Source organism: Cervus canadensis, chromosome 7 (assembly GCF_019320065.1).
Source record: "Cervus canadensis isolate Bull #8, Minnesota chromosome 7, ASM1932006v1, whole genome shotgun sequence".
Classification (NCBI taxonomy): Eukaryota; Metazoa; Chordata; class Mammalia; order Artiodactyla; family Cervidae; genus Cervus; species Cervus canadensis.
The window spans coordinates 42,609,134-42,636,805 of NC_057392.1; the positions used below are offsets into that span (position 1 = coordinate 42,609,134).

The 27,672-nt window shown below is 35.4% G+C and overlaps 1 protein-coding gene across 5 annotated transcripts in view; it reads right to left on the reverse strand.

The window, feature by feature from the left end:
* POLQ (DNA polymerase theta) overlaps nt 1-27,672 on the reverse strand; it is a 108,077-nt gene that overhangs the window by 25,264 nt on the left and 55,141 nt on the right. For 3 of the 5 annotated variants that reach the window (XM_043473090.1, XM_043473091.1, XM_043473092.1), the window contains 7 exons: nt 21,218-24,318; nt 18,538-18,681; nt 15,711-15,907; nt 12,201-12,441; nt 6,248-6,441; nt 4,274-4,411; nt 2,770-2,944 (listed from right to left, as the gene is read on the reverse strand). In XM_043473090.1, coding sequence (XP_043329025.1) covers nt 2,770-2,944; nt 4,274-4,411; nt 6,248-6,441; nt 12,201-12,441; nt 15,711-15,907; nt 18,538-18,681; nt 21,218-24,318 — 4,190 coding nt within the window. Of the gene's footprint in view, nt 1-2,769; nt 2,945-4,273; nt 4,412-6,194; nt 6,442-12,200; nt 12,442-15,710; nt 15,908-18,537; nt 18,682-21,217; nt 24,319-27,672 lie in introns of those variants that run through there. The other 2 variants (XM_043473093.1, XM_043473094.1) reach the window with 2 other exon arrangements.

Here is a 27,672-nt window from a genome sequence, read left to right on the forward strand (position 1 = left end):
AAATACTATTTATGAATTATCCTAAAATCCATGCTCTATTATTTTTAAACTAAAGAACAATCTCAATGTATGAATATATGAATCAGCTATAATACAGTGTTTTGTATTAACTTCTATAGAAACAATCCCATGATAAGAAGTAATATGATAAATCATACTATTCCCACAGTAAAACAAGTACCAGAAGTTAGCACTATAAAACACTAGCAGTTACACTCATGAGTAAAAGACAAATCAAATGGGTCTTACGAGGAATGACTGTCGAGGACTTTAAAAGCCAGGAATGCACAAGACACAGAAAGACCTGAAGCAGAAGGGCAACTGAGTCCTGAGCAGGGACGGCTGGGGCCCCAGGAGCTAACTGAGGCAGGAGACAGGGCAGCAGTGAGGGACGGCGAGCACAGCCCGACATTCTAGACACACCTGGCCAGTTTTCCTCCTCCTCCTCACCTACCACGAGAATCAATGGCAGACAGCACTGACATGGCTAGAAACCAGAATCAGGTGGCTAATAAATTTTCTAGGAAACAGAAACCAATTTGATTTAATGCTTGTGGCTTTATTTTTCCCTAAATATTTTACATTTTATTTATCTACTTATTGAATTTTCCAAAAACACAAGTGTTGTTCAAAAAATCTGGGTAATTGTTACGACTGTTTTTATAATACACATATAAGAAGATAAAAATTCTGTTTTATGATACTCTTCATTGTAACAGACTCTCTACCAGTTTCTGTATATAACTGCATCTTCTTTTGAGAATCAGATATTTTAAGTATCTCAGATACAGTTTTAGTGAATAAACTCTTAATATTATGCCCTTGTTATTTAATTTTAGCAAAAATTAGTGCTCAATTAATGGTAGATATTAACATACTTATTAGCATTAAATGGCCTATTCAATTTTACAAAGCTAACAAGTAGCACCAGCCCACTCCAGTACTCTTGCCTGGAAAATCCCATGGACAGAGGAGCCTGGTAGGCTGTGGTCCATGGGGTCGCTACAAGTCAGACACGACTTCACTTTCACTTTCCCTTTCCCTTTCATGCATTGGCGAAGGAAATGGCAACCCACTCCAGTGTTCTTGCCTGGAGAATCCCAGGGACAGGGGAGCCTGGTGGGCAGCCGTCTATGGGGTCACACAGAGTTGGACACGACTGAAGTGTCCTAGCAGCAGCAGCAACAAGCAGCACAGGAAAGAATCCAAGTCTCTTTCTACCTTCTTTTCTATGATAATATTTAATATTCTTTTTAAGTACACTGCCTTCTTTTCTATGATAATACTTAATATTCAGGTCTAGTGTTTGAATTAATGAGGTAGAACTGATGGACAAATAAAATGGCAAAAATAAATTACAAGACATGAACAGTTTCACGGAGATGAATTCTATAATGATAGACTTTACTAACATAAGCTTCTATTTCTAAAATATTCTTTAAGTGCAGGCACAGTATAATGAAAACCAATCAGAAAAACAAGGAATTGATGATTTTCTGCTTTCTAAGCAACAAATAAATTTGCTTTGAAAACTCTCGGTTGACTTTGTTTCTTTACCAACAAGGATTTATTTTACATAAGTTTATAGCATTAGCATATGTTTCAAAATGAAATTCAAAACAGTGCAAGAAACAGGCAGAAGCACCAAGAAGTTAGCTAAATAGGGAAGAAGAGAAAGAGAAATTGTTTAGAACAGAGACTAAGCAAGCAGAGAGAAAAGCAGCTCCTGATGGTGCCCTTAGTCTCAATAACAACAACTGATAATGTACCCTGCACTATTCTAAACACTTTACATATACTGGCCTATTTAATCCTCAGGATTACCCAGTGAGGTAGGACTCTCGTTATTTTGTTTCATACATGAGGAAACTTAGGCACTGAGAGGTTAAGTACCTTGACTAAAGATTCAAAGCACCAAGATTCAAACCTTGTGAAAATGTGGTATCAAAGCCCACATTCCACACCACCAAACTAAAATGCCTCCTCTATGAAGGAGATAATGCTGCCCTTTCTTCTACTGCACATTGCATTTTGGCAAATATGTAGAGTAGTACACTACCTAGAAAAAGAATGTTTTTTTCCTTCATGAGATTACATGCATACTTATCCCAAGAGAGACACACAATGGACTCTACCGCTTTCTTCTCTTGATTGAATAAAATAAGACACTCCTTATTATACAGATGCCACACAGCCCTACATAGATTCAACCTGGAGAGATTCCTAGGCGATTCAGGAGAGGGCTGGGACTAAAGTCAGATAAGATCATTAATTCAAATAAAGATTTAATTCCTGGGTATATTCACATCCAATCTCAGACATCCAAATTATTCTATAGAGTACTTGAAAGAAGGAACTATATCTTTAGACTAAATTTCATCTCTTTATCTAGGTAATATCCATCCATGCTTTGGATGCAGTACTGGGCTTCCTAGGTGGCACAAGTGGCAAAGGACCCGCCTGCCAATGCAGGAGACATGGGTGCAAACCCTGGGTTGGGAAGAGGCCCTGGAGGAGGAAATGGCAACCCACTCCAGTGTTCTTGCCTGGAAAATTCAATGAACAGAGGAGCCTGGCAGGCCGCAGGCCACAGAATCACAAGGAGTCAGACACGACTAAAGCGACTTAGCAATCACATGTCTTTCATGTTTATAAAACTTCACTGAATCCAATGATGAACACTTGAATTCCTTGGTCATCATAAGCAAATATTACATAAGAATATTTTTCGCAAACCTGGATATTATCCACATTAAGATTTCTCATTACCTGTAGCAGTGTGTGATTGTGATACAGGATAGATTCTTTCCATTCCAAGAAAAGGATTCAGACGTTTTTCCCGCTGCAGGGGAAAGACCACTTTGGTAATAGCATTAGTGATTCTTCTCCACTCTAAGATCAAGCCTGGTAAAGGATGTAATGCCCTTAATTTATTTAAAACATCCTGCCAAAAAAATTATAATAAAGTAAGATCAGACTCTTGTCCAAATTCCATAGCAAACCAGAATCTCTTTTAAGCAAAAATTACAGTCTCAAAATTAAATTTGGTAACTCCTGTATCTAACTCAACTTTACTATTATAAAATAACTATTTTTTTTAGAAATCACCATAATGATAAATCCACAATAACTATAAATTATTAAATGTAAATATGTTAATGTTGAGTGATATCAATTTAGAACTTAGCAAAGTAGCTGCTTCCCACCCCGTACCCAAGTGTTTACCTCATCTTTTTTCTTTACATTTTCCTCCTCCATTGCTCATGTGATTATAAGTTTCCCAGTTGCTTTTTTTTTTTTTCTTTTTGCCATAATACTTTCATGGATTTTGTATCAAGGAAATCTATTTTTAAAACTTTGAATTTTCTATGCTACAGAATTTCAATGAACCATTAAGGATAAAAACTTGTGAGATAAAAGGGTAATGCTATCAAATAAGTTTTGCTACAGAATGAAGCTATGGAAACTTCCCCGGGGGAGGCAAGTCATAGTTAATAATATTATGGTCAAAATTCTACAGAATGTGACTTCCCTAGCAATCCAACAGTTAAGACTCCACACTTCCAATGCAGGAGTCACAGGTTCGATCCCTGGTTTCTAGGGAACTAAGACCCCATGATAAATGCAAGGTTGGGGGAAGAATCTATATAGGATGGCTACTTGGACTGGTCTCTCCATGTGGCTGTACTTTCAATTCTTTATTTTCCATTGATAATTCATTTAGTAAAAATGTAAAATTAAGCCTTTTCTCTCTTTTGGCCCATGCATACAGTTTCCATGAGTTGTGATTAAATTTTACTTTGAAATTAACAGATTATATTCTCAAAATAAATTCATGGAAAACTTACTATTTTGCTCTGGAATTAAAAAAAAATTTATATTAACTTTTTCTTTATTTTTTAAATTCTTCCATATCTTTGTTCATGTTCATTTAACTACAAAAACTATATTCTGCAGTCTGAGAGTAGGGCATGTCGGTCCAAGAGTAGTGCATATCATTAATTAAATATGTCTATATAGGTCTGAATTTACAAACTTTTATATACTCTTTTAATGATAGGAAGGACATACTGTTAAGTCAGATTATGATCCAGATTTTCCATTCTGGAATGTCTCCACAGTGTGTTTGGGCAGCTGAACCAGAAATCAATTTGTTTGTCTAGATAAATTCAAATGGTGGACTACGTTGGATTTTGATCGCATCAGTATTCTTTCAAGATGCCAAATGCTAACAGAAGTTCAGATTCCGCCCTGTGACTGCCCCAGTGAGCACCTTACTAGTGCTGAACTGTTTTCCCAGCCTTAGCTTCCGTCCATTCTCATTTCCTCTTCTGGTAGAACCCAAAGTTTTCTTGATGCCTTGGTTTTTTTCCTCTCCATTTGGTGGCAACTTTAGTTCCAAAAATAAAACCTGCAAGAAATGTATGCCCTTTTAATCAAGAATCAAATCACACGTATTATCATTCAGAAAACATTTTTAAAAGTATTCAAGAAAAGAGTCTATATAGTTCAACATGAGTTGAAAGAATTTTTTTTGGACAATTTGGAATTAACACATTTAATAAGTAATGGCAATAAAAATCTTAGGTAGACTGTCCATACCCTAATTTAGTCAATGTCAGGTTAATTCTAACACCAGGCTCTTAATAATCAAACACAAGAACATATATTTTGTGCTGAACAACTAACAAATAAAGTATTGGCAATAAGACTTCAGTGGCTCTGAGGATTGTAAGTTCACCCAAATACTTCTTGATATGGTAACCAATGTGGCTGCTTGATCATTTAAGCCCCATAGAGGATAGGCATGGGAGCCTTTGTGGCTATTGTATGATCACAAAAATCAGAGAACACTGAAGTAGGAAGGGATCCAAAAAGCCATCTAAATTCCACCACCACAAAGCTACATCCTGAGAATCCCTGAACAAAAAGCCAGGAGAGGGTCCAATGTAGCAATAACAAAAGCTAGAAAGTGACCAGTAAGCACCCACTAAAGAAAGAAGGCTTACAAGGAACACAGATCTAGGCTCTAGGGCAGAGGAAGTTCCCTAAAACATGGATACCTAAAACTCACTAGTTCATACTAGAGGGGTTCCAACTTAGGCAATTCAGAACACTATCTACTCTCTCAACTCATTCATTTATATTCTCTTATTAAGATATGTTAGACAGCATCACCGACTCAATGAACACAAATTTGAGCAAACTTGAGGAGACAGTGGAAGACAGAGAAGCCTGGTGTGCTACAGTCCATGAGGTCACAGAGTCAGACATGACTTAGCAACTGAACAAGATTAGCTAGTTTCTCGTTTTTTAAAAACACTTAACTCTGTGGCTTAAAAGGGGAGTCATTTTTATGCCCTTTACATATTTATTGAATATTTACTTTCAGACAGGTATTGCTATAAGTATTTTACATTTATTTTTTATTTCTCACAACTCCATGAGGTATTTCTACTATGAAGTATTTTACTGAGATGTAAAGGGTTGATCTTTTTGCCACCTCTTCTTAATATCTTCTGCTTCTGTTAGGTCCATACCATTGAAATGAACTGAACTGAACTGAAAGGGTTGATAAAGTGGCCCAAAGTCAAGAAGTTAAGGAATAAATAGAAGAGTCTTAAAATATTTACCAACATGCTATAAAACTGAATCACATCTAGAAAACAACAAAACTTCAAAGCTATCAAGTATAAGCACCCATCTATCAGTAACTCTCCCAAAACAACTCAACCATCCCTTGTGGAGTATGGGGAAAGAACACAATACAAACTATTGGGGGAGAAAAGGGCAAACTATGTATAAACTTACATAAGGCGATAAAAATATTGTAGGTTAAAAAAGCAAAGAGTCCTTTTTCACTAACATCTAAGAAAAGTATCTAATTTTGCAGTAAGGAAGGAGTGAAAGTTCATGAAATGACTAACTTCATGGAGAAACATCTACACTGTTACACAACTACTATTACAGATCTCATCTGCATAACATTTACTGAGTGCTTCTTCTGTACCAGGCAAATCTCCTCGTGAAACACACTTTCTAGGATACTTCTTCACTACCTTCCTATTCATAAATAAAAACATACAAAGGAGATATTGGAATACATCTCCAAAGTATTCTGGTTAACCAATTGTTTTATTTTATTGACCTTTGGTGTTTAGGTAAACACATTTATGAAATATATACACACAAACCATTTTTTTGCTCTGAAAATGACTTTCTAAATTCTCCATTCCCATTATACAACCTCAGCAATGTCATCTGAGCTGGTGAAGGAAAAACTATGGCCAGCTAGTTGATAGGCCTGCATCTCAACGGCATCCAGTTTGGCTTGCATTATGTGTTTCTGACTTTCACATTCTGCAGTACTAAAACCAATTCCATTTAGTTCTAGCAAGGCTAGGCAGTACTGGGAGGGCATTTCCACTTTACAGAAAACATCTGGAAGAAAAAAAAAAAACAAAGAAAGCAAAAACCATTAATTCACCAGCTAAGTGACTAGTTCAGCATCGTTACCTATATACATAGCATTTTTCTGGGAAAATCAGAGATGCTACTAAGCTATCCTTCAAGATCCAGTCTCCTGAGCCACATTCTCAAACCATCAGTGAAAGGTATTAAAGTACTTTCCACTTTTCCATTTAAGCTTTGGACTACTATCTGTGTCTATTCAGAGAGTAAAACAGGCAACCTGATGAACAGTCTGAATTGTAAGTGACTTCATTTCTCCCAAGATGATGTTTCTGTTCCTACTCTTAGTAAAACACAAGGTAGCCAATTTTATTTGCTAAGCTGACTATAAAAGGTTAATTCCCCAAAATGATTTCCAACACTCCTGGTCCCATGGTATGCAGGCTTGCACAAAGCTAAATATAAAGGTTTTATATTTTCCAGTGTTCTAAGAGGAAAGGGTAAGTAAGATTCTTGAAGTAAGAAATCAGAGTATTTTTCCATCTGCTGACATTTCTCAACAAAATATTCATTCTAAGTCAGTTTCCCTAGTATGTTCATTAGCATATTAGTCTCAAAAATACTCTAAGAAAGGTTGGGACTGAAAGACACTGTATACTGTGAATTTCAGCATTTATATACTACTCTTACATGTTCATGATGCCTGTTAATATATCAAAGGATCTGAGTAGAACTGAACAAAGACAGCTATTTTAATGTTTGTTTTAATCAAAAGAGTGAAATCATTTGACTATAAAGCCCTTTACATGTTTAATATTTATTAACATTGTGAAAAGTGAGTGTTCATAGAACATTCTATGGGAAATGCTATCCTAAATTTATTAAGAAACAAAATCCACAGCAAAGATTTCTACTTCCAGTGTTATGGGTCACTAGGACTCTGTGTAACCCTGGCCTGTCTTCTCCAGTTCCACACACACACATTCGTTAAGGCACTCCTGGTCTCAATCAGTAGGAGAAATCCCAAATGATACCTGTTAACTACCACCAAAAGCAAACAAACAAGTGAGAGCTACTAGCCTCTGACGGTCAGAAGATATGGGCAGTCAGAGCCTGGCTTCACAGGCCTGGAGTCAGAGCAGAAATTCATGGAATATGCAACTAGAGAAACAAGGAACTAGGGTCAAAAAAAGAGGAGTCAAGAATGATAGGAAGCCAGCTTGGATTCACAGACAGTAGGAAGAAATAGGGCTGCAATGTGAATGAAGTCTTAGCCCAAAAAGGTTGAGGGGATAACATATCTTTGGAGTAGCAAGAGAAGGAGAAGCCGATTCTCAGGCTCCTGTTCTGAACCAAAACTCCCAAGAAAAGCTAATGCAGGCCGTGAATGCAGTGTAGTTTAGTAACAAGCTGAAGCCAGAGCAAAGTCTTTCCAGAGGAAGGCATCCCCCACCCAGCAAACCCTGGAGCACTCCACTGATTCCCTAGGACTTGCAGCCATAGAATCATTAGACTCAGAGCACAGCTATGAATAAACTATATACAAAATCAGAAGTTTGACAAAAAACAACAAAATTCTGTAAAGCAATTATCCTTCAATTAAAAATTAAATTTTTAAAAACTATATACAAAATCAAACAAGATGAATACAAACAAAACAGCAGGAAAGTGTGATATGTCAATAATCACAATGAACAGAAACACATCAATAATTATAAACTGCCAAATTTGTGGGAAAAAACTGATAGTCTGAAAAAGAAATAAGCTATACTTTGTTTATAAGACACATCTAAAGCATAAGGATCTAGAAGATTTAAAGGGACAGAAAAAAGATGTATGAGGCAAGCAAATAATCAAAAGAAAGTTGATGCTGCCATAGTCATTCCAAAAAAAACAGATGATTAAGAATAAAAATCCTACTAGTGGTAGAACTAGTCAAACATAATAACAGATTTAATGTACCAGGAAAATACACCAATTTAAACCTGTATGCACCTAATAAAGTAGTCTCAGATATGCTATAAAATTAACATTGCCTGAACTATAGGGAAAATTAGATATAATTTTCTGATGATTTAAACAACACTGAATTAACAGACGTTTATAAAAGTCTGCATCCAGAATTAGTATACCTATATTCTTACGTGCACACAGAACATTTACACAATAATTCAGGTTTTAGGTTACAAAACAATTCTCAAAGAACTTCAAAGAATGGGTATTATACAAAGATATTCTCTACAACACAATAGAGATTGAATGTAATAATAAAAGTATAAAAGAAGCTCTCAACTATTTGAGAATTAAAAATAATCTTATAATTTATTCATCTAAAAAAGTCACACCAGAAAATTTTAAATATTTAGGATAAAACAATGAAAACCTTACATGTCAAAACTTGTAAGATATGATGAAAGTAGAACTTTGAGGAAATTATAGCCTTAAATACGTAAATTAGAAAAGAAAAATATGATTTGAAAAGTAACGAGCATAATATCAAACTTAAGAATTTAGAAAAAGGACTGCATATAAAGTCAGGGGAACTAGAAGAAAAGAGATTATATAAAAGTTCACAGAAATCAATGAAACAGAAAACAAAAACAATAGGAAAGATCAAAGGTAAAAATTAGTTTTTTGAAAACACTGAAAAATTGGATAAACTTCTAGTGCGATTAAACAATAATATTATGAAAGAAAAAGACATAACAAACCAGAGATATAAAAAAGAAAAAAATCAGCAATACCTTTAGATAAATGCTTTAAAAATATATAGGCCACTAAAACATAATCAAAAAGATATAACTGAATAATCTAACAGTTATTAAAGAAGTCAAAGTAGTAGTTGAAAGAAAAATTACAATCATTTTACAACCAATGAATTTGCAAAGTAGAGACAATGTAATGAGCAAGATTTCTTTCACATTGCTGTTGAAAGGACAAATTTTGTACAACCATTCTGAAAAACAGCCTACCATTATTTTGAAAGGTTGAATACTCCTATTTCCAAGATGAAGCAATTCTATAGCCAAAAGAAATTCTTACCCAATGTAGCAGGAGACATGTAAATTTACAAGAATATTTATATAGAACTATTTGGTATAGCAGAACAAAAAATAAAAGAAAACAAAACTAGAGACAATCTAAGCATTCATCAATGGGAAAATGGATTAATATATTTTAGTGTGCATGCATGTGCGCACACGCATGCACACACACAGTGATATATTACACAGCAGTGAAAATAAGTAAACTATAGATACTTGCAATAATATGCATGAATCTTCCTAACATGATGCTGAGCAAGCAAAACAAAGACATAGTGTGACAGATGTTTTATAAAGTTCAAAAACAAACAAAACCAAATAATATATTTTTGGACTTATACATATTAAGAAAATAAGGGAATGATAAACATAAAACTTACGATGCATAAGGAAAAAGGAAGACCCAGGTAGACAAATGTCTAAGTTGTTAATGTGAGTTAACAGTTACTCATTATATTATTAAAATAACAGTGAATAAAAAGAGGACCTAGATGGATCAATGATGAAGTGTTAATGAAAAATAAGATTATGACTTATATAAATCTGTGTGGCTGAGGTCAGTTGAAAAAGAGAGAAATCAACTCACTCCACACCTAAAAAAATCATCTCATCTATGTTCAAACTACTTTAAAAAGGAGCTAATTGATCAATGTGAAAAGAACAGGATACTTTGTTCTGGGGTCAAATTAAGCAAAGACACATTCTGTTATTAATATTTATTCATAATCAAACAAAAATCAGCTCTCTACTGGGAGAAAGTCAGCTAGAACACACCTTTCCAACAGGCAAGACGATGAGAAGAGAAAAAGATGAAGATTCTGGAGGCCTACTAAAACTAATAAGCGCAACCTGAAATAATCATTTCCAAATAAAATGTGATGGCTGTCCACATTCTCTCCTAAAACTTCCCTTATTTCAATGTACTTCAATTCTATGTATTCTTTGAATAAGAAATATTTAACACTGTACAAGAATGCATTTAACACCTACAGGTCACCCACTTCTGAAAATTTGCATGGGAAAAAAGCTGTGAAGGCACAAAGAAAAAATTATAAATCTTGAGGGTTTCTTACACTTTTCTGAAAAGGAATGTCAGTCTTTTTTTTTTTTAACAGGTGAAAAATTATCTTTTAAGTAACGGAACAGTACCCTCCCAATTAGACTGAGAAACTTACAAATCTGGTAATGGGCAATAAATGTCTAAAAAATTACAGACTAATTCATATCACCATCATCAAATGTCAGTGTTTAGAAATTATACAGACTACCCAGGATGCCTATCCTAGAGGCAGACTAGTCAGACTAAGAGGGAATTAGCTATGTTCACTCAGCATTATTGTCCATGAATATAGAAGGAGTCCTGAGGAAGGTGTACTGTGTACTCCAACTTCTTTACCTGCCTACATTGGCTTAGAAAGGCTGAGTTTGAAATACTCGAATGCTTGTTGAAGAGCTGTTAATTAACATCACTTAATCAAGTCTCCTGCAAGCAAATAAGCTTTTGTTATTATTTTATCCCAGTAATATCAGGGAGAACTTTATAACCAGCACAGAGGGTTTGTGCTAGAAGTAATAATAATCATCAACTAATACAATCCTGAATATTCACTGGAAGGACTGAGGCTGAAGCTGAAGCTCCAATACTTTGACGCTTGATGTGAAGAATCAACTCATTGGAAAAGACCCTGATGCTGGGAAAGACTGAGGGCAGGAGGAGAAGGGGATGACAGAGGACAAGATGGTTGGGTAGCATCACCAACTCAATGAGTCTGAGCAAACTCCAGGAGATGGTGAAGGACAGAGAAGCCTGGTGCACAGGAGTCCACGGGGTCGCAAAGAGTCGAACACGACTTAGCGACTGAAGAACAATAGCAACAAGTGCCTAATGTGTGACAAGTACTAAGTTCTCTGTCTCATTTAACACTTTCAAAATAAGAACCAGACTTAGAGAGTTAAAGTAGCTTGCCCAAGGTCCCTCATAAATAAATAATGCAGATTCAAGCCCTACGTCAGTCTCCTGTTTGTAATGTTAATTAATCAGCCAATAAATCCATGGTTTCCATCTCCTTACAATGAAGTCAACCTTGTTTCACTTCATCATTTTCACCTTAAGTATATATTATGCTCTATGAATTCAAGACAGACAATCTAGGCCAGCAGCCTGCACAATAAATCCACACTATTTCTCACAAGGGGAAAAAAAAAAGATTCACATGAATACACTTTGCTGAAAAAAATAACTGTTAAAGAATTCTACAAAGAAAATAGTTCACTGTTTTAAATCCATAAAAGATACATACTAAGTGTATTTCTAAAACCATTTGATAACATTCAAATATAAAATTAGGAATAAATGAATAAAATGTTCTAACTTCACTATAGTAAAGCCAAAGGTCAGCAAACTATGGCCAATCTGGGGCCAGATGTCTGTTTTTGTAAATAAAGATTTATTGGAACACTCATTTTCATGCTGTCTATAGCTGCTTTCATGCTATGATGGCAGAGCTGAATATTCCTGATTGAGATCATCTAGCCTACAAAACCAAAACTAGTCACTATCTAGCTTTTTACAGAAAAAATTATGTTGACTCCTGCACTAGACAATCAAAAGAAAGGGTTTGCATAAAAAGTATAACTTATATTAAAAAAATAAAGTGTAATTTATCCACCTGTGACAGAGTGACTAAATATAGAACTATCCCCAGTCTTACAACATCATAAAAATGCCAGTAACTGTTTTTTTACCTTGAAGGTTTTCCTTCTTCAACAAAGAATTAAGTTGATTCATAGAGTTGAAGATGAGAATGGACTCTACAGATGCTCTGTATCGTCCAGAATGCTCAGTGCTGACATTCAGCCCTAGGCTTTGAATTCCTTGGCCAGTCTCTATCTCTTCCAGGAGTGGAAGCTCATGAGGAAGAAAACGGGAAACTATGCTGTGAAGAGTCGGCTCCTTGGAATCTGGATCTAGTAACCAGCATGCCACCTGAATGGGATAACAATCAGAATATTTTCTTGATTTTCCAAAGACATTTCTGTATCCTTAAATTAAAAGGGGAAAAAAGAAAGCTCATTTTTAATCTCATTCATTTTTACTTAATACACTTAATACTTATTCAGTGGTCTTCCCAGGAGAGAAGGAAAGGACAACTGCACCAGGATAAGAAAAGGATAATTGGTTACTTTTTTTTTTTAACCAATAAGAGCAGTGACCTTCAAAGAAGAAAAAGTTATACTTTTCCATTATGGCAATGTACCTGCTGTTTTACTTCAGAAGTCACCTTGAAAATCAAATGCCTTTGGGCTAACAAAAATCAAATTTCTGAAAATGCAGCTGGGTTTCTTTTCCATTGAGGCTGACTTTGGCTTATCTACTATTATAATAAAGATGGGCCAATACAGTTTTAGTTTCAACATAGGAAGAAGTGAGACATAAACATTTAACCATTACAAGTTCACATACAGTATTTTAGAATGCATAAGGCTTTCTCTTAAAGATGAGGACCTGTCACCACAACCACCCAACCTGTGATTGGACTGCTATTCTTAGCTTCCCTATGAGACTAGAAGACTTGCATTTTCTAATACTAGATTCAAGCAGTTTGAAATTGGATTTAGAATAAGGAATCTAAACCTTGTTCATAATTTCAAGCATTTATAAATGACTTGGTTACTTCTTTTATAGGCTAAGAATTCAGTTTTACAGGGGGGCACAATCTTGTATATTATAATAAGAAATATAAATTGGGTCTTCTGAATAGAGATAAGGCGGGCTTCCCAGATGGCTCAGCAGGTGAAGAATATGCCTGTGATGCAGCAGATGCAGGCTCGATTCCAGGGTCAGGAAGACCCCTTGGAGGAGGAACCGGCAACCCACTCCAGAATTCTTGCCTGAAAAATCCCATGGACAGGAGTCTGGTGGACTACAGTCCAAAGGATCACAAAGAGCTGGACACACTGAGCTCTCGCGAGAGAGAGACAGGTTATCTTTAGTTATGCTAATACAGTGTCTTGGAGTATCCTGAAGTCACCTAAGAACGCAGGCTAGTTGCCAGGGGTAATCAATCCTGTGACAGGAGAGCTTGAACTTTCAGTTCCACCTCCCCGAATTCCTGGTTAGAGGAAGAGGCTAAAGAGTAACTGATCACCAATGGCCAATGATTTGATCAACTGCGCCTATATAATGAAGCCTCCACAGGAACCCAAAAGGAAGGGTTCAAAGAGCTTCTGGGTTGGTAATCACAAGAAGACTGGGGGAGAGTGGCAAGCCTACAAAGGACAGAAGCTCCACACCTCTTCTTTCAAACCTCGCCCTATACATCTCTTCATCTGGCTGTTGATCTGTGTCCTTTAATATCCTTTGTAATAAGCCAGTAATCTAGTGAGTAAACCATTTTCTTTTTTGTTTGTTTTTTTTAACCTTTTTTTTTTTTTTTTTAATTATTAGTTGGAGGCTAATTACTTTACAACATTTCAGTGGAAACCATTTTCTAAGTTCTGTTAGCTCCTCTAACAAATTAACCAAACTCAAGGAGGGGGTTATAGGAATCTGATTTATTTACAGCTGGTTGACCAGAAGCACAGTTAATAAGCTGGGCTTGCAACTAGTGCCTGAAGTTGGGGGCTTGTGGGACTGAGCCCTTAGCCTATGGGATTTGATGCTATTTCCAGGTAGACAGTGACAGAATTGAACTGAACTGTTGGACATCCAGCTGGTACCCAGAGAACTGTTAGTGGTACAGAAACAGGCCCCCACCATTAGAAACTAGTGATCAGAACCCTTTTAGAGGTACTGAATAAGAGAGTCTGATGTAAAAGTTGGCAAATGTTTATTATAAAAGTGAAATTTTATAAATTAATAGTTTCTGTTACATCAAAAATGTTATGATTAGTAAAACCAAGTATGGAATATTTCAAATGGTTTACACCAAAGTTGCTATATAAATCTGGGAAGCTACTATAGCTTTAAGAAGCTCATATTACCCATATTCTCATTTTGGACTCTGAAACATCAAAATTTAATGATAACCTTTTATATCCAGTAAAAAGTCAGTTTAGAAACTATATGAAATGTATCACATAAACAAAGTCTGGTTTGAAATACAGAAAAGACAGTGTCATTAGTTTACCTGATAATGCCTTCAAAGTGAAGTAAAAGTCACTCAGTTGTGTCCAATGCTTTGCAACCCCGTGGACTACACAGTCCATGGAATTCTCCAGGCCAGAATACTGGAGTCAGTAGCTGTTCCCTTCTCCAGGGGATTTTCCCAACCCATGGATCAAAGCCAGGTCTCCTGCACTGCAGGCAGATTCTTTACCAGCAGAGTCACCAGGGAAGCCCAAGAATACTGGAGAGGGTGGCCTATCCCTTCTCCAGCGGATCTTCTCGATGCAGGAATCAAACTGGGGTCTCCTGCATTGCAGGCAGATTCTTTACCAGCTGAGCTACCAGGGAAGCCCCAATGCCCTCAAAAATCTCTGCCAAAAAAGCTAAAGAAGCTAAAAAATTATCTTATTATCATTGATTATATTGGTAACAACCAATTAATATCATATCTCAATTCAATTAATATTCCACACACCTCATGTATTCTAGTCTCAAAAAGGGGAAAAAAATGATATCCCTTTCACAGCTATGATCCAATAGATAAATGTCTTCTGAAAGTGCATTATATGTTTATGTATAATCATATAAGTGTATATTACAATAACATTAGTTACTCTTTCTTTAATAATTCAATCATCTTTATAAACAGTGTATCAATTTGCTATTATATGGAAAAGTTCTCACGGGTTAATAAGGCCATTTATCCCTATGCTAAATGGCCTCTAACTACTATCCTTTGTGATCTCTTATATCTATATATGCTTTTACTATTTTCTGCCTCTATCCTCACAGATATTTAAAATATCCTGCTATCATGTATCTAAATCTGACAGTTCTCCTTTCATTTCTTACTATGAGACAGAAAGTTTAGAACATATGACCAAAATGAAAACTTTTTAAGTCTTTGAAAAAGGTATGAACTTTAGTTCTTAGAATTTATAACATCTCTGTTTTTATCTACATAGAGGCATCTGGTGTTAATAATAATCTGTTCTGGATGAATGCGATTACTGGACAAAGGAGTGACTACCCTAAACTACTTAAGCTGCAGTGTTGAAGCTACATAAATACCAGTCATTTAAGAATTAACCCTAAACATTAAAATATTTTTTGAAGTATACAATAATTGTTTAAATAAGACAAGAAACCTTAGGATCTTCATAACTTTGTTCTAGGGAGATGCCACAAGACAGAAGAAGAATTTTATAACTCCGGATGAAGTCATAGATGATAATAGAACGTTCTTTATCAGATTTCTTGTGAAAGCAAGATTGAAGGTGCCACAATCTATCCTTCACAGTCAGGCCTGGATCCAGAGAAGGTGGGATCAAACTGGCACTAATTTCTTAAAAAAATAAAAAAAGAAAGAAAAAAAAATTAAGGCAAAAAGTACACACATTCATTTGAAGTAGCAATCTTTAGTGCTAAGATTGAAAAAAAGCTCAAAAGCATCAGAGTTTAGTTCAGCATGACCTTATTATCCAGGTCATGTTGGCCTGGATGCACTGTTTTGTAATCTAAAAATTAAGGTTTGGGCTAGGTGATTTATAATGCTCTAATTCAGTCCAGTTCAGTTCAGTCGCTTAGTCATGTCTGATTCCTTGCGACCCCATGAACTGCAGCACGCCAAGGCCTCCCTGGCCCTCACCAACTCCTGGAGCCTACCAAAACTCATGTCCATTGAGTCGGTGATGCCATCCAATCATCTCATCCTCTGTCGTCCCCTTCTCCTCCTGCCCTCAATCATTCCCAGCACCAGGGTCTTTTCCAATGAGTCAGCTCTTCACATCAGGTGGCCAAAGTACTGGAGTTTCAGCTTCAACATCAGTCCTCCCAATGAACACCCAAAACTGATCTCCTTTAGAATGGACTGATTGAATCTCCTTGCAGTCCAAGGGACTCTCAAGAGTCTTCTCCAACACCACAGTTCAAAAGCATCAATTCTTTGGCGCTCGGCTTTCTTTATAGTCGAACTCTCACATCCATACATGACTACTGGAAAAACCATAGACTTGACCAGACAGACCTTTGTTGGCAAAGTAATGTCTCTGCTTTTTAATACGCTGTCTAGGTTAGTCATAACGTTCTTCCAAGGAGGAAGCGTCTTTTAATTTCATGGCTGCAATCACCATCTGCAGTGATTTTGGAGTCCAGAAAAATAAAGTCAGCCACTGTTTCCCCATCTATTGACATGAAGTGACAGGACTGGATGCCATGATCTTAGTTTTCTGAATGTTTAGCTTTAAGCCAATTTTTTCACTCTCCTCTTTCACTTTCATCAAGAGGCTCTTTAGTTCTTCTTCACTTTCTGCCATAAAGATGGTGTTATCTGCATATCTGAGGTTATTGATATTTCTCCCGGCAATCTTGATTCCAGCTTGTGCTTCATCCAGCCCAGCATTTCTCATGATGTACTCTGCATGTAAGTTAAATAAGCAGGGTGACAATATACAGCCTTGCATGCATGCATGCTAAGTTGCTTCAGTCGTGTCTGACTCTATGTGACCCTATGGACAGCAGCCCACCAGGCTCCTCTGTCCACAGGATTCTCTAGGCAAGAATACTGGAGTGGGCTGCCATTTCTTTCTCCATATGCAGCCTTGATGTACTCCTTTTCCTTTCTGAGACCAGTCTGTTGTTCCATGTCCAGTTCTAACTGTTGCTTCCTGACCTGCATACAGGTTTCTCAAGAGACAAGTCAGGTGGTCTGGTATTCCCATCTCTTTCAGAATTTTCCACAGTTTGTTGTGATCCACACAGTCAAAGGCTTTGGCATAGTCAATAAAGCAGAAATAGATGTTTTCCTGGAACTCTCTTGCTTTTTTGATGATCCAGCGGATGTTGGCAATTTGATCTCTGGTTCCTCTACCTTTTCTAAATCCAGCTTGAACATCTGGAAGTTCACGGTTCACGTATTTGCTGAGGCCTGGCTTGGAGAATTTTGAGCATTACTTTACTAGCGTGTGAAATGAGTGCAATTGTGTGGTAGTTTGAGCATTCTTTGGCATTTCCTTTCTTTGGGATAGGAACGAAAACTGATCTTTTCCAGTCCTGTGGCCACTGCTGAATTTTCCAAATTTGCTGACATATTGAGTGCAGCACTTTCACAGCATCATCTTTTAGGATTTGAAATAGCTCAATAGGAATGAGCTCTAATTAGGTGGGAGAAAATTCTAAATTCATTAAGATTCTAAAAATAAATCTACATTTCTCAGAATGTGAACTGAAATGACAAAAAAAGTTATTTGGAAGTAAATCTTTTAAAAAGGAACTAATATTACAGAGAAGTTTAGTATGAATGTATAAAACTACATCTAAAATAAAAGAAGTTCAAGTAACTACTCACCGTAAGATGTTTTCCTACAAAACAACTGAAAATATTTCATGCTTACTCAGGAATAGACATTATACAGCATCTTTTAAAATGTTTCCTTATTAATTCTGCTCCTAAAACCTAATAATCAACTAGGTATCCAACCACCATAATCAGCTCACAAATTATTTCTAGATAACATCCTTTTAACTATAAGCCTTCTCCAAAGGCTGTGTGATTCAACTACTGTCGATGTCTAGCTCATCACTGCTTCTAAATGAGTTCCAGATATACCAAACAGGAGGAAAAAAGCCTGTAAAGAAACTGCTTTGATCCAGTCTTCAGAAACAAATTTTCTAGGTGGCCAGCAAGTCCTTAAGGCTCCAGTGCCCCCCAAGAGAAAACATAGTATTAATAGCTCCATGTGACAAGCAGAAGGGACAAAGGGGGTATTGGTGGGTGCTTCTTAAAACATTATTCCAGTTAATATGTGAAATAATGTACACAATAGCCAGGATTTTTTTAAAAATGAAAAAGTTTTTCTTATTACTAAAAATAAAGTCTAGGTAAGTATCAGGAGACTATTTCAACAAAAATGTGACTATCCTCATAGAGGTTGCATTAAAATTATATAATAACTTAGAGAAATAGTGATTACTTACCAGAATGCTTTTGTTCCTTCTGCAGTGAAAAATAGTAAGCATCTTTTCCACCCCAGCATACTGCAAGCCCAACCACCAACATGTCATCACAATCTTTAACAGGAAATCCATCATCTCTAATAGAGGCTTCTTGAGGGAAACTAACTATGTAAATTCAAAGTGAATAGTTAAAAATCTCTAAAAGACATTAAATTGAACATTAAATATGATAATAAAAACCATTTGATAATCAAATTTTTCAGACCCCTACAATTTGCATTATATGAATAGTCATTTTTAGATGTTTATAAGATCTTTCTAGGCATTCCATCAATTAAGATAATTGTCACTATCAAAAATCTACCAAAGACTTCTTAAAAAGAGATCTGTAATAATGACTAAGTTTACAATTAACTTCAAGTTTTTCAAAAGCTGCCTTTAGAATTTTTATAACTCAAATAAAAGACCACTTGCACACCACAAAAATTTTACAGCAAACTCAGCAACTTCTAACACTTAGAAACTCCAAGAGTTTTTAACACTTAGAGAAACCAAGAGTCTTAGTTCTTAGTTAAAAATTAGGTATGTGGGATTGGGAATACATGTAAATCCATGGCTGATTCATATCAATGTATGACAAAACCCACTGGAAAAAAAAAATAATAATAAAAAAAATAAAATAAAAAAAAAAACAAAAAAACAAACAAACAAAAAAAATTAGGTATGATTTTGTATATGCAGTCAACATTTTCCCTAAAATAATACATCTTCCATTCCAAAGACATTGGTCAAAAATATTAGGTCAACAACTAATCTATCTTATTTACAATTATATCCCCAATATCTGGAAAATAACTGGTACATATTCGTTAAATTTAAGTGAATGTTTTTAATCTTTCTAACTGCTAGCACAGGAAATGTACTCAATTTTATTTGTTGTATGAAAAACAGAAAGAGCTAATTAACACTCAAAGTACATAAAACTTGTCATTAACACATATGCTTCCTGAATTGAATATCAAATACTTAGAACTTTATGAACAAATTCATTCATAAATACAGAAATTTAAGAAATTTCATCAAATCTTTGATTTCCACAACATGTTGTCAAGTTGACTACAGCTATCCCCCATAATAATGAATCATTACTGTCATGAAATAAGACAGGAATACATGGTATTATTTGACCAAAAGTTTTAATTCTCTGAAAACCTGGAAGAGTCCTGTGAGGCTTTGTGGTCAACACTGCAGTATGGAATTCATGACTATCAGTGGAGGTATAAATTCTACTTGAGATAAGTCTTGGAAAACATAGCTAATACACACTGTGAAAATATAGTGCCTATTTGTTATGTACTCCTGTTATGACATAAGTGAGTAAAGATATTACAGTTTAAGAGAAAATAATTCATGAGCATCACGTCTGCCATTTGCAACAACATGAATGGACCTGAGTAAAATAAGTCAGACAGAAAGACAAATACTGTATATTATCATTTATATGTGGAACCTAAAGAATTAAACAAATGAATATAACTAAAGATAAACAGACTCACAGATAAAGAGAATAAATAAGTGATTGAGGAAAAGGAGGTTTGAGGGGCAAGATAGCAGTAGAAGATTAATTAGTACAAACTACAATGTATAAGTCAGCTCTAAGAATATACTATACAGCAAAGGGAAATAGGACCATTATTTTACAATTACATTAAATAGAGTATAATCTATAAAAAACTGAATCACTATATACCCAAATCACTGTATACCCAAAACTAATTCAATATTGTAAATCAGTTATATTTTAATTAATTAAAACCATATCATTATGGTGCCATAAAAAAGCTGAACCATATTAAAAATATACATCTTAAACTTTACAAACATATTCAAATGAATATATTATATATATATGATTATTACATATATATGTATATATATATGATTTCTTAAGAGAAATGTGTTTAATGGTAAAGCTCAGCACACTTCACACTGACGCCAAGCATGACCAAGAGCCAAAGCAGCAGATATGTATGAGAAACTTCCACAGAGCCTCACAAAATAAAGAGATGAGCAAGACAACCAAACAGAAAAGCCCTATGGCGTCAGACAGGGCAAAGCCCAGAATGGCACAGAAGAGCGAGCTGCTATTTGAGAGACAGGTTCCTGGCACAGCCAAACATTAAGCTGTCAAACACTGCTCTAATTCTGGCCTCTGAACCAGACACACCAGCTGTGGTGTCTCCAGTAGCAATAAGCTCGGCTGCTGGGTCAGTGTCTTGGGAGACAACACTGGTATGGAACTCCTATGTGGAGCTGCGATAGCAAGGCTGTTCAGATGGGCTCTGTGGCCCCTTGGAAGGAGGCAGACACAGGACTGATAGTCCCCAGGCACAACAACAGATCAGAGCCAGAGGAACAGTGTCCTAGTGGTCTGCACTTTTTCAGTCTACCAGCTTTGAGCTCTTGGCCTCACTGCTCAGCTCTCCTACCCTCGTGTCCAGATGTCCCCCATCTCTTATACCAGAGGGCTATTATTATTAACCTAGTCGCTCTGAAGAGTAAGGCTGTTCTACATGTAAACCTACACAGGAGAAACTTATTAAACTTTGAACAAATTTATTACATTTAATATCCAATTCTGCAAAGTCTCAGTCACACTATTTTACATACAAATGTAAAAGATTTAAAAAAAAAATCTTACCTTGCTTAAACATACCACCAATAGCAGCACTTTTAGAAGATGTCAAATTACTGATCTTTTCACAAGCCAGTGAGATGGAGAATCGAGTTTTGCTTTGCCATTCCTTCATGAATGTATGAAAGAGAGTTTGGTCACTTGCTACATCAATTATGGCCAAACTTTCAGGACTGCATGAGGCTAGAGTTAACTGTGACCCATTCTGCGGTAACTGCGGTGAAAAACTTGTGTCTCTAATAGAACTGTTATCTTTAAAACCATTTCTACTCCCTGGATGTAAATCATGGTTTTTATTATTGGAAGGTGAGCCAAACGAAGAACTTTCACCAAGTTTAAAACCATTACTAATTTTCTTAAGTTTCACAGATGTTCCAAGAATATCTGGAAATGCCAACTTAGAATCAGAAGGAATAGGTGTAGGAGGAATGAGTCCATTATCATGAACTATACTGTTTTCTTTCCAAGGCAAGAGGGAGGTTTCACCATGAATAACATCATTCTGTAGTGCCTCAATACCGCCTCTTACTACAATTTTAGGGGAAAATGGAATTCCTTGTACTTGATTTGGCTCCATATTTGAAATCACTTCATGTCTGTCATTTACCTCTGCATTTTCTCCATTCAAACCAGGCAAGTCTGTAGCAGTTAATTTTAGCTTTTCATTTTCTAGAGGACTAGACACTTGGTCTAAAATCCTTTGCAATCCTGGACTTAAATCAAATGATGCTCCTGACCACAGAAATGAATTATCTTGTCTTGTGCCAATTAACTTGGATTTTTGAGACCTTTTATCTTTATCTCCTCCAATTACTTCTCTTTGGGAATAATCATTACCTACAGTCACTGGATCACTCAGTTTCAGTATTTTTAGAGATTCTGCAGTATTATGTTTCTCTTGGACAGGAAATATGTCTACCTTGTCCAAAGCTGCAACCATCTGGACAGAATCAATTTCTGAAAATATAATAGACTCATCACTGAAACAAGATAATGGCTGCTGATTATCTTGATTCTCATTCATATCTGGTTTTTTAATTATGCCCTCTGGTTGTAGACACAGAGAATAATCAAAATGGACTGATGTTATTTCAGAAGGAAGGTGTTCTTTTTCTTGTCCATCAGGTCGTTGTTCTTTTACAAGGTAGTCTTCACTGAAACTGTCAAACAGTAAACTACCACTCAAATTCAAACTTGTTTCAGGAACTGGCAGACACTCTACTTCTGTATCAGTAGGAGTTCTCTTTTGAGGAACCACAGGTATAACTGGCTTCATAGCTTCTTGTGTTTGATAACCTTGAAGAAAACTATTTAATTGGGAGTCAGTAACAGAAAGTTCACTGCCTTTAAAACATGGGCCATTTTCCCCTACTAGTATTGGAGAATAAAAAATTGGGCTTTCTGGAGTCAGGTTATCGACCTCATGCGAATCACTGCTTTGCTTCACTACATCTACAGTCTTACATTTCAAATGATCTGTCATTCCTAGTGAATGCTGTTCACTTGGAAAAGCAACATGAGTCTCTTTCTGAAAGGAGCTCACTGAGCTCTGTTTGTCTAGGTTCTTCTGAATCATCCCTGTTGCCAGGTTGGTGTCCTTGGGTCCTTCTTGGTTGGCATTTTCAGTTGCTATCTGCTGAATTATTTTCTCTGACTGAGTATCCAGGTAGAAACTATCTTCAAGATCACAGAGATCTAAACCTAAGTCAGAAATATGATTATTTTTAGTTCTGTCTGCTGCATAAGCATCTGTTTTTCCTTGTACTCCAGGAGTATTTAGAATATTCTCAGGCTGGCCTCCTAATTTACCAAATGCTCCACTTGGTAGATGTACTTCACTGGGTGTCTCAGTGCTGCTTATGATATCTCCTGATGCCTTAAGATTACTTGATTTATTTTCCTCAGCATTTAACTTGGTACTTTCACATTTCATAATAACATTTGAGTCTCTATTCATATAATTGCTGTGTGTCTCACAGGGTATTTGTTTTGCTATTGTTTTATTCAGTTTGGTGTGAGTGTTTGTCTCTTTATTAAACTGCTTCTCCAAGCACTGGTTAACTGGATGGATATCATGGTGTTTCACATAAACATTCTGGATTTTTGAATCATTTTGTGTCACCACTTTATTTTTTTTTTCTGATTCAACAGCTAATCCTCTTCCATTTTCACTGACCACACTAGTGACTTGAATCACATGTTTACTCTGAGATCCTGTAATAAAGTGTTCCCCAAGAATATCATTAGGTATTTTATTGTTCTTTGAACAACTTTGTTCTGTTTGTGATGCAAATGGTATTATGTTATATCTTCTGTCAGCACAGAAAGATATGTTTTTAGCAAATGGCTCTGGACTTCTAAATTCCATACTCGTCTCATCTAAAGTAAAAGAGTCTTCACAATGAATAGAATTAGACATAGTCCGTTCTTGTAAATTGATTCTACGCATCTTTGTGTCTTTCACAGGGCTACTGTCTCTGGATCGTTTTTGATGCTTACCATGTTTCCAAGATTGAGAGGTTGTACTCATCTTTTCTGAGCTAAAATTTAAAGCTTCTTTTTTTGTTTTCCCTGATGAGAGAGTCTGAACAACTTTCGAAGTGCTTGCTTTCCCCTTATTCAGAGACATTCCTAGCTTTCCTTTCTTAATACTCAAAGAAGCCTGTTTTTTGGCTCTGGAAATGGAATGATGACACTCTTGATGCCCATCCTGAAATTTACAATAAAAGGAATCTGTATGCTCTCTACTTTTATCTAAATCTTGCATGGTATCTGGTAAGTGATTAACAGAATCACTAAATATTGTGTCACTTTTTTTCTTTGATGTTAATCTTTTATAAGAACTCTTAGTTTGAGATATAAGTTTGTGTTCTTTTACTTCTGACTCACTGCTGGTCAATGAGTGTGTATCAGAATTCAAAAAGGAATGTAGATTCCATTGCAGTCCCATTTCAACTAAGTCCTGCTGCAGAATCATTCTGGCTTCTTCTACTATAAGGGTTGCTGCTTCCCTTTCACTTAAACCTTTTCTGCCTGTCACCCAAATAGTTCGCATATTTCGACGCTCTTCAACTGCTTCCTCTTCCTCATCCACTGCCTTTCGAGTACTATACAAGAGATAGGAATGAAATTAATTAATGCATTGATTCATTCATTAATGAAGTATTTATTAAGCATCAATCGAGCTTTTCTAGGAACTGAATAAATAGCACTGAACAAGAGGAAAGTATATCGACTCTCAAAGGACTTACATTCTAATTGGGGAAATCAGAAAATTAAAAAAACGTTAAAACACATACTGTGTTAACTGTTGATAGGTAACAGTTGTGTTAAAAAAAAAAAATGAAGCACCAGAAATGTATGAGTGGCTCTGCAATTTTTAAATAGCATCATCAGGGAAGGCCTCACTAAGACAGAATCCTTAAATGGAAAACTAGAGTTTACCGATAGAATGTGAAACAGAGCTCAGAGTAACTACAAGAGATACAAAATGAAGCGAGAGAATTCAGAACTGAGAGATACAGAGGAGAACCAAAAATTTTTCATATAAATTCTGCTCAAATATCTAGCTGACATCAAAACTATGCAAGTGTATGCAGACTCCAAGCAGCCAGGTAAAAGTCTACACAACTGAACAGAGATTTGAGCTATTGCCTAGAAAAGTTTGAGCTCAACCAAGCTAACTGACTGATAAAATATCAGTGCTCTTCATAGTAAAATAATAGATTCTACACCCTGAATAGTCAAACATATATGTAACTGAAATATGATCAAGAGAAGATGAACAGGATGAGGAAAACTTAATTTTCCATAAAAATTATGGAAGCCAAGAAATTTCTATTTCTAGTGAAGAAAGAACAAGGACCAATTTAGCGTCTCATCCACAATTAAAAAACTGAGGCTAGGCCATAAAAGACACTGCAGCTTCCATTTTGCTCTCTCTTGGGTCAATCACTCTAAGGGAAGTCAAGCATCAAGGCATAAGGGTGTCATGAAGCTCTATGGAGAAGCTCATGTGTAGAATTGAACACCAAATTGCCAGCATGTGTGTGAGTTATCTTAAAAGCAGATCTAAGTCAATCCTTCAGATGACTACAACCCTATGAGAAACTCAAACCAGAGCTATGAGGAAAGTTACTCCCAAGTTCATGACTTGGAGAAACTCTGAGATAATACATAATACTAGTTGCTTTTAAGACACTAACTTAAGTACTTTGTTCCAAAGAAAGAGTTAAAACACCTAGTAAAACTATCAAACTTCAAAGATATGGAAAATAAACCTCAAGGCCTACATATCTGGAAGGGCAAAAGAATCATACTCCCATCAGAAATCTCAAAAACAGCATACAAAGCAAAGAGATAACATTTTCAAAAAACCCAATAAAAGAAAGTATAGGCCGTCCAACCAAGATGTGCTTCAAATACTGAGGTTATGAAAAAACGATTTTAAACATACAAGAACTTGGAGAATTCTACATTATATAAGCCCTCCTCATGAAATCTAAATCTACTAGAGGATACGTTTCATCTGTTCAAAGAGAGGAAGGAACACCTCAGCAGTAAGAATGATGGTAAAAATCTGAATAACTAAAAATGTAGGTTATATTAATCTTCCATTCCTACCCCTACAAGGAGACAAAGGTGAAAAATTAATGTACAAAATTTATATTTTGAGATAAGGTAGAAATAATGCACTTTGAAAATGGAAGGAAAAGGTAGAGGGTAAAAGAAAGCTAAAGTAAGTTCAATGTCAGTGACTGCTGTTAAAGCAATAGATAGGAATTATGGAATACAATTAAAATCTTAACAAACCAGATAATAAAAGGTACCCAATAAAACAAAAATATACACCTTTCTAAATTTAAAAATAAAGTACCAAAGAGTACCCTTAAAGAAACATAGCAAACGTTACATAATACATAATTATAAAATAATTTGAGAGAATTTACACCAGACATCCGTATCAGTGTGAGCAGAATTACATTATCTATTAAAAATATCTTCAGATGTTCATTTGTTATTTTTAATTATTAAAAAATTAAAATGAGGAATTACATTTTAAATTTTCAAAGCACACACACACAGAAAAAGATTTTTAATTTGTATCAGAAAGCAAAACACTACTACAACTCAATGTGGTACACAAAAAGCACATCTAAACCAAAGAGATTCAAGAAGACTAAAAATAAAGGGATGGGAAAAGGAATTTCCAGGCAAAGGGAAACAAGAAGAAAGCAGTGAGGGGCACTCCAAGAAGGGTATAATTTAATGCTCAAAACCAAAAGCACAATAAAGATAATTATCTATCAGTCATATTTACTATGAATAGTTACACTCTAAATAACAACCAATCAGCAAACACTGGAAGAGATGCAAGGAGACAAAGAGAGAAGTACACCAACAACTGGTAGACTTTAATAAATAATTCAAAGAAAGATGAAGTACTGGCATTGGGGAATGAATAGGACATAATTAACATAATAAGGTAGATTTTGTGAAAATATCTCATTTTATTTTTATTATAGAGAATATATCTATCCAGTTTGTATTGACCATATTCTATATTAGGAAACAAACTGTTAGTGAATTTCATAATGGAGAAATGTTATAAAACACACTTAGATTACAATGCAATAAAACTAGAAATTACTAACGACAAAAAAAGAACTTCCACCCAGCCATAAAGGGAAAATATGCAAATTCCATAATTCCTATAAAGAAAATAATGAAAGCCTTAAATATCAGATCTCTGGCTACATTTAAAATAAGTGACCATAGGAAAATTCACAGTACTAAATTTATAGTATCAAAATTTTAAATGCAGCATTTTATTTATCAATAAAAACATAAATGTCAATAAATTAAATTTCTAGTTCAACAAAGTAACTAGAAAAAGTATGACAAAGTAAAACGAAAGCAGTGGGAAGTAATAAAATTCAAAAATAAGGAATGAATGAGGTAGATTTTTTTTTAACAGACCTCATCAGTAAAACAAAATATTTGATTTTTTCAATTTACATAATAGACCACAAGTTGATCTGATCAAGGAAAAAAAAGAAAGTAAAGAAAGTAGAAATTTACAAAGTAACAAATCAAAAAAGAAAAATGGAAGAAATATTTTAAATTCCTAACAGGCTTATTTACAGATCTCTATGAAAATATATTTGAAACTCCAGATGAAATAAATAATTTCATTTGGAAAGGTTACCAAAACTGACCCCACTAGATGTAGAAAGTTTAAAGAGACTGATTTCTGAAAAAATAAAACAGAGAAGCTGGTCAAAAAACTAATCCCACTAAAAGGCACAATCCAAGATTGTTTCATAAGGTAATCATATCAAAACTTTAACCAGTTCCAAAGTACTGAAAATAAGGAAAAATCTTCCTGTTTTTCATGAAGCAAGTCTGATACCAAACAATGATATCAAAACTTGAGTAAAGATAGTGCAAACACACACATG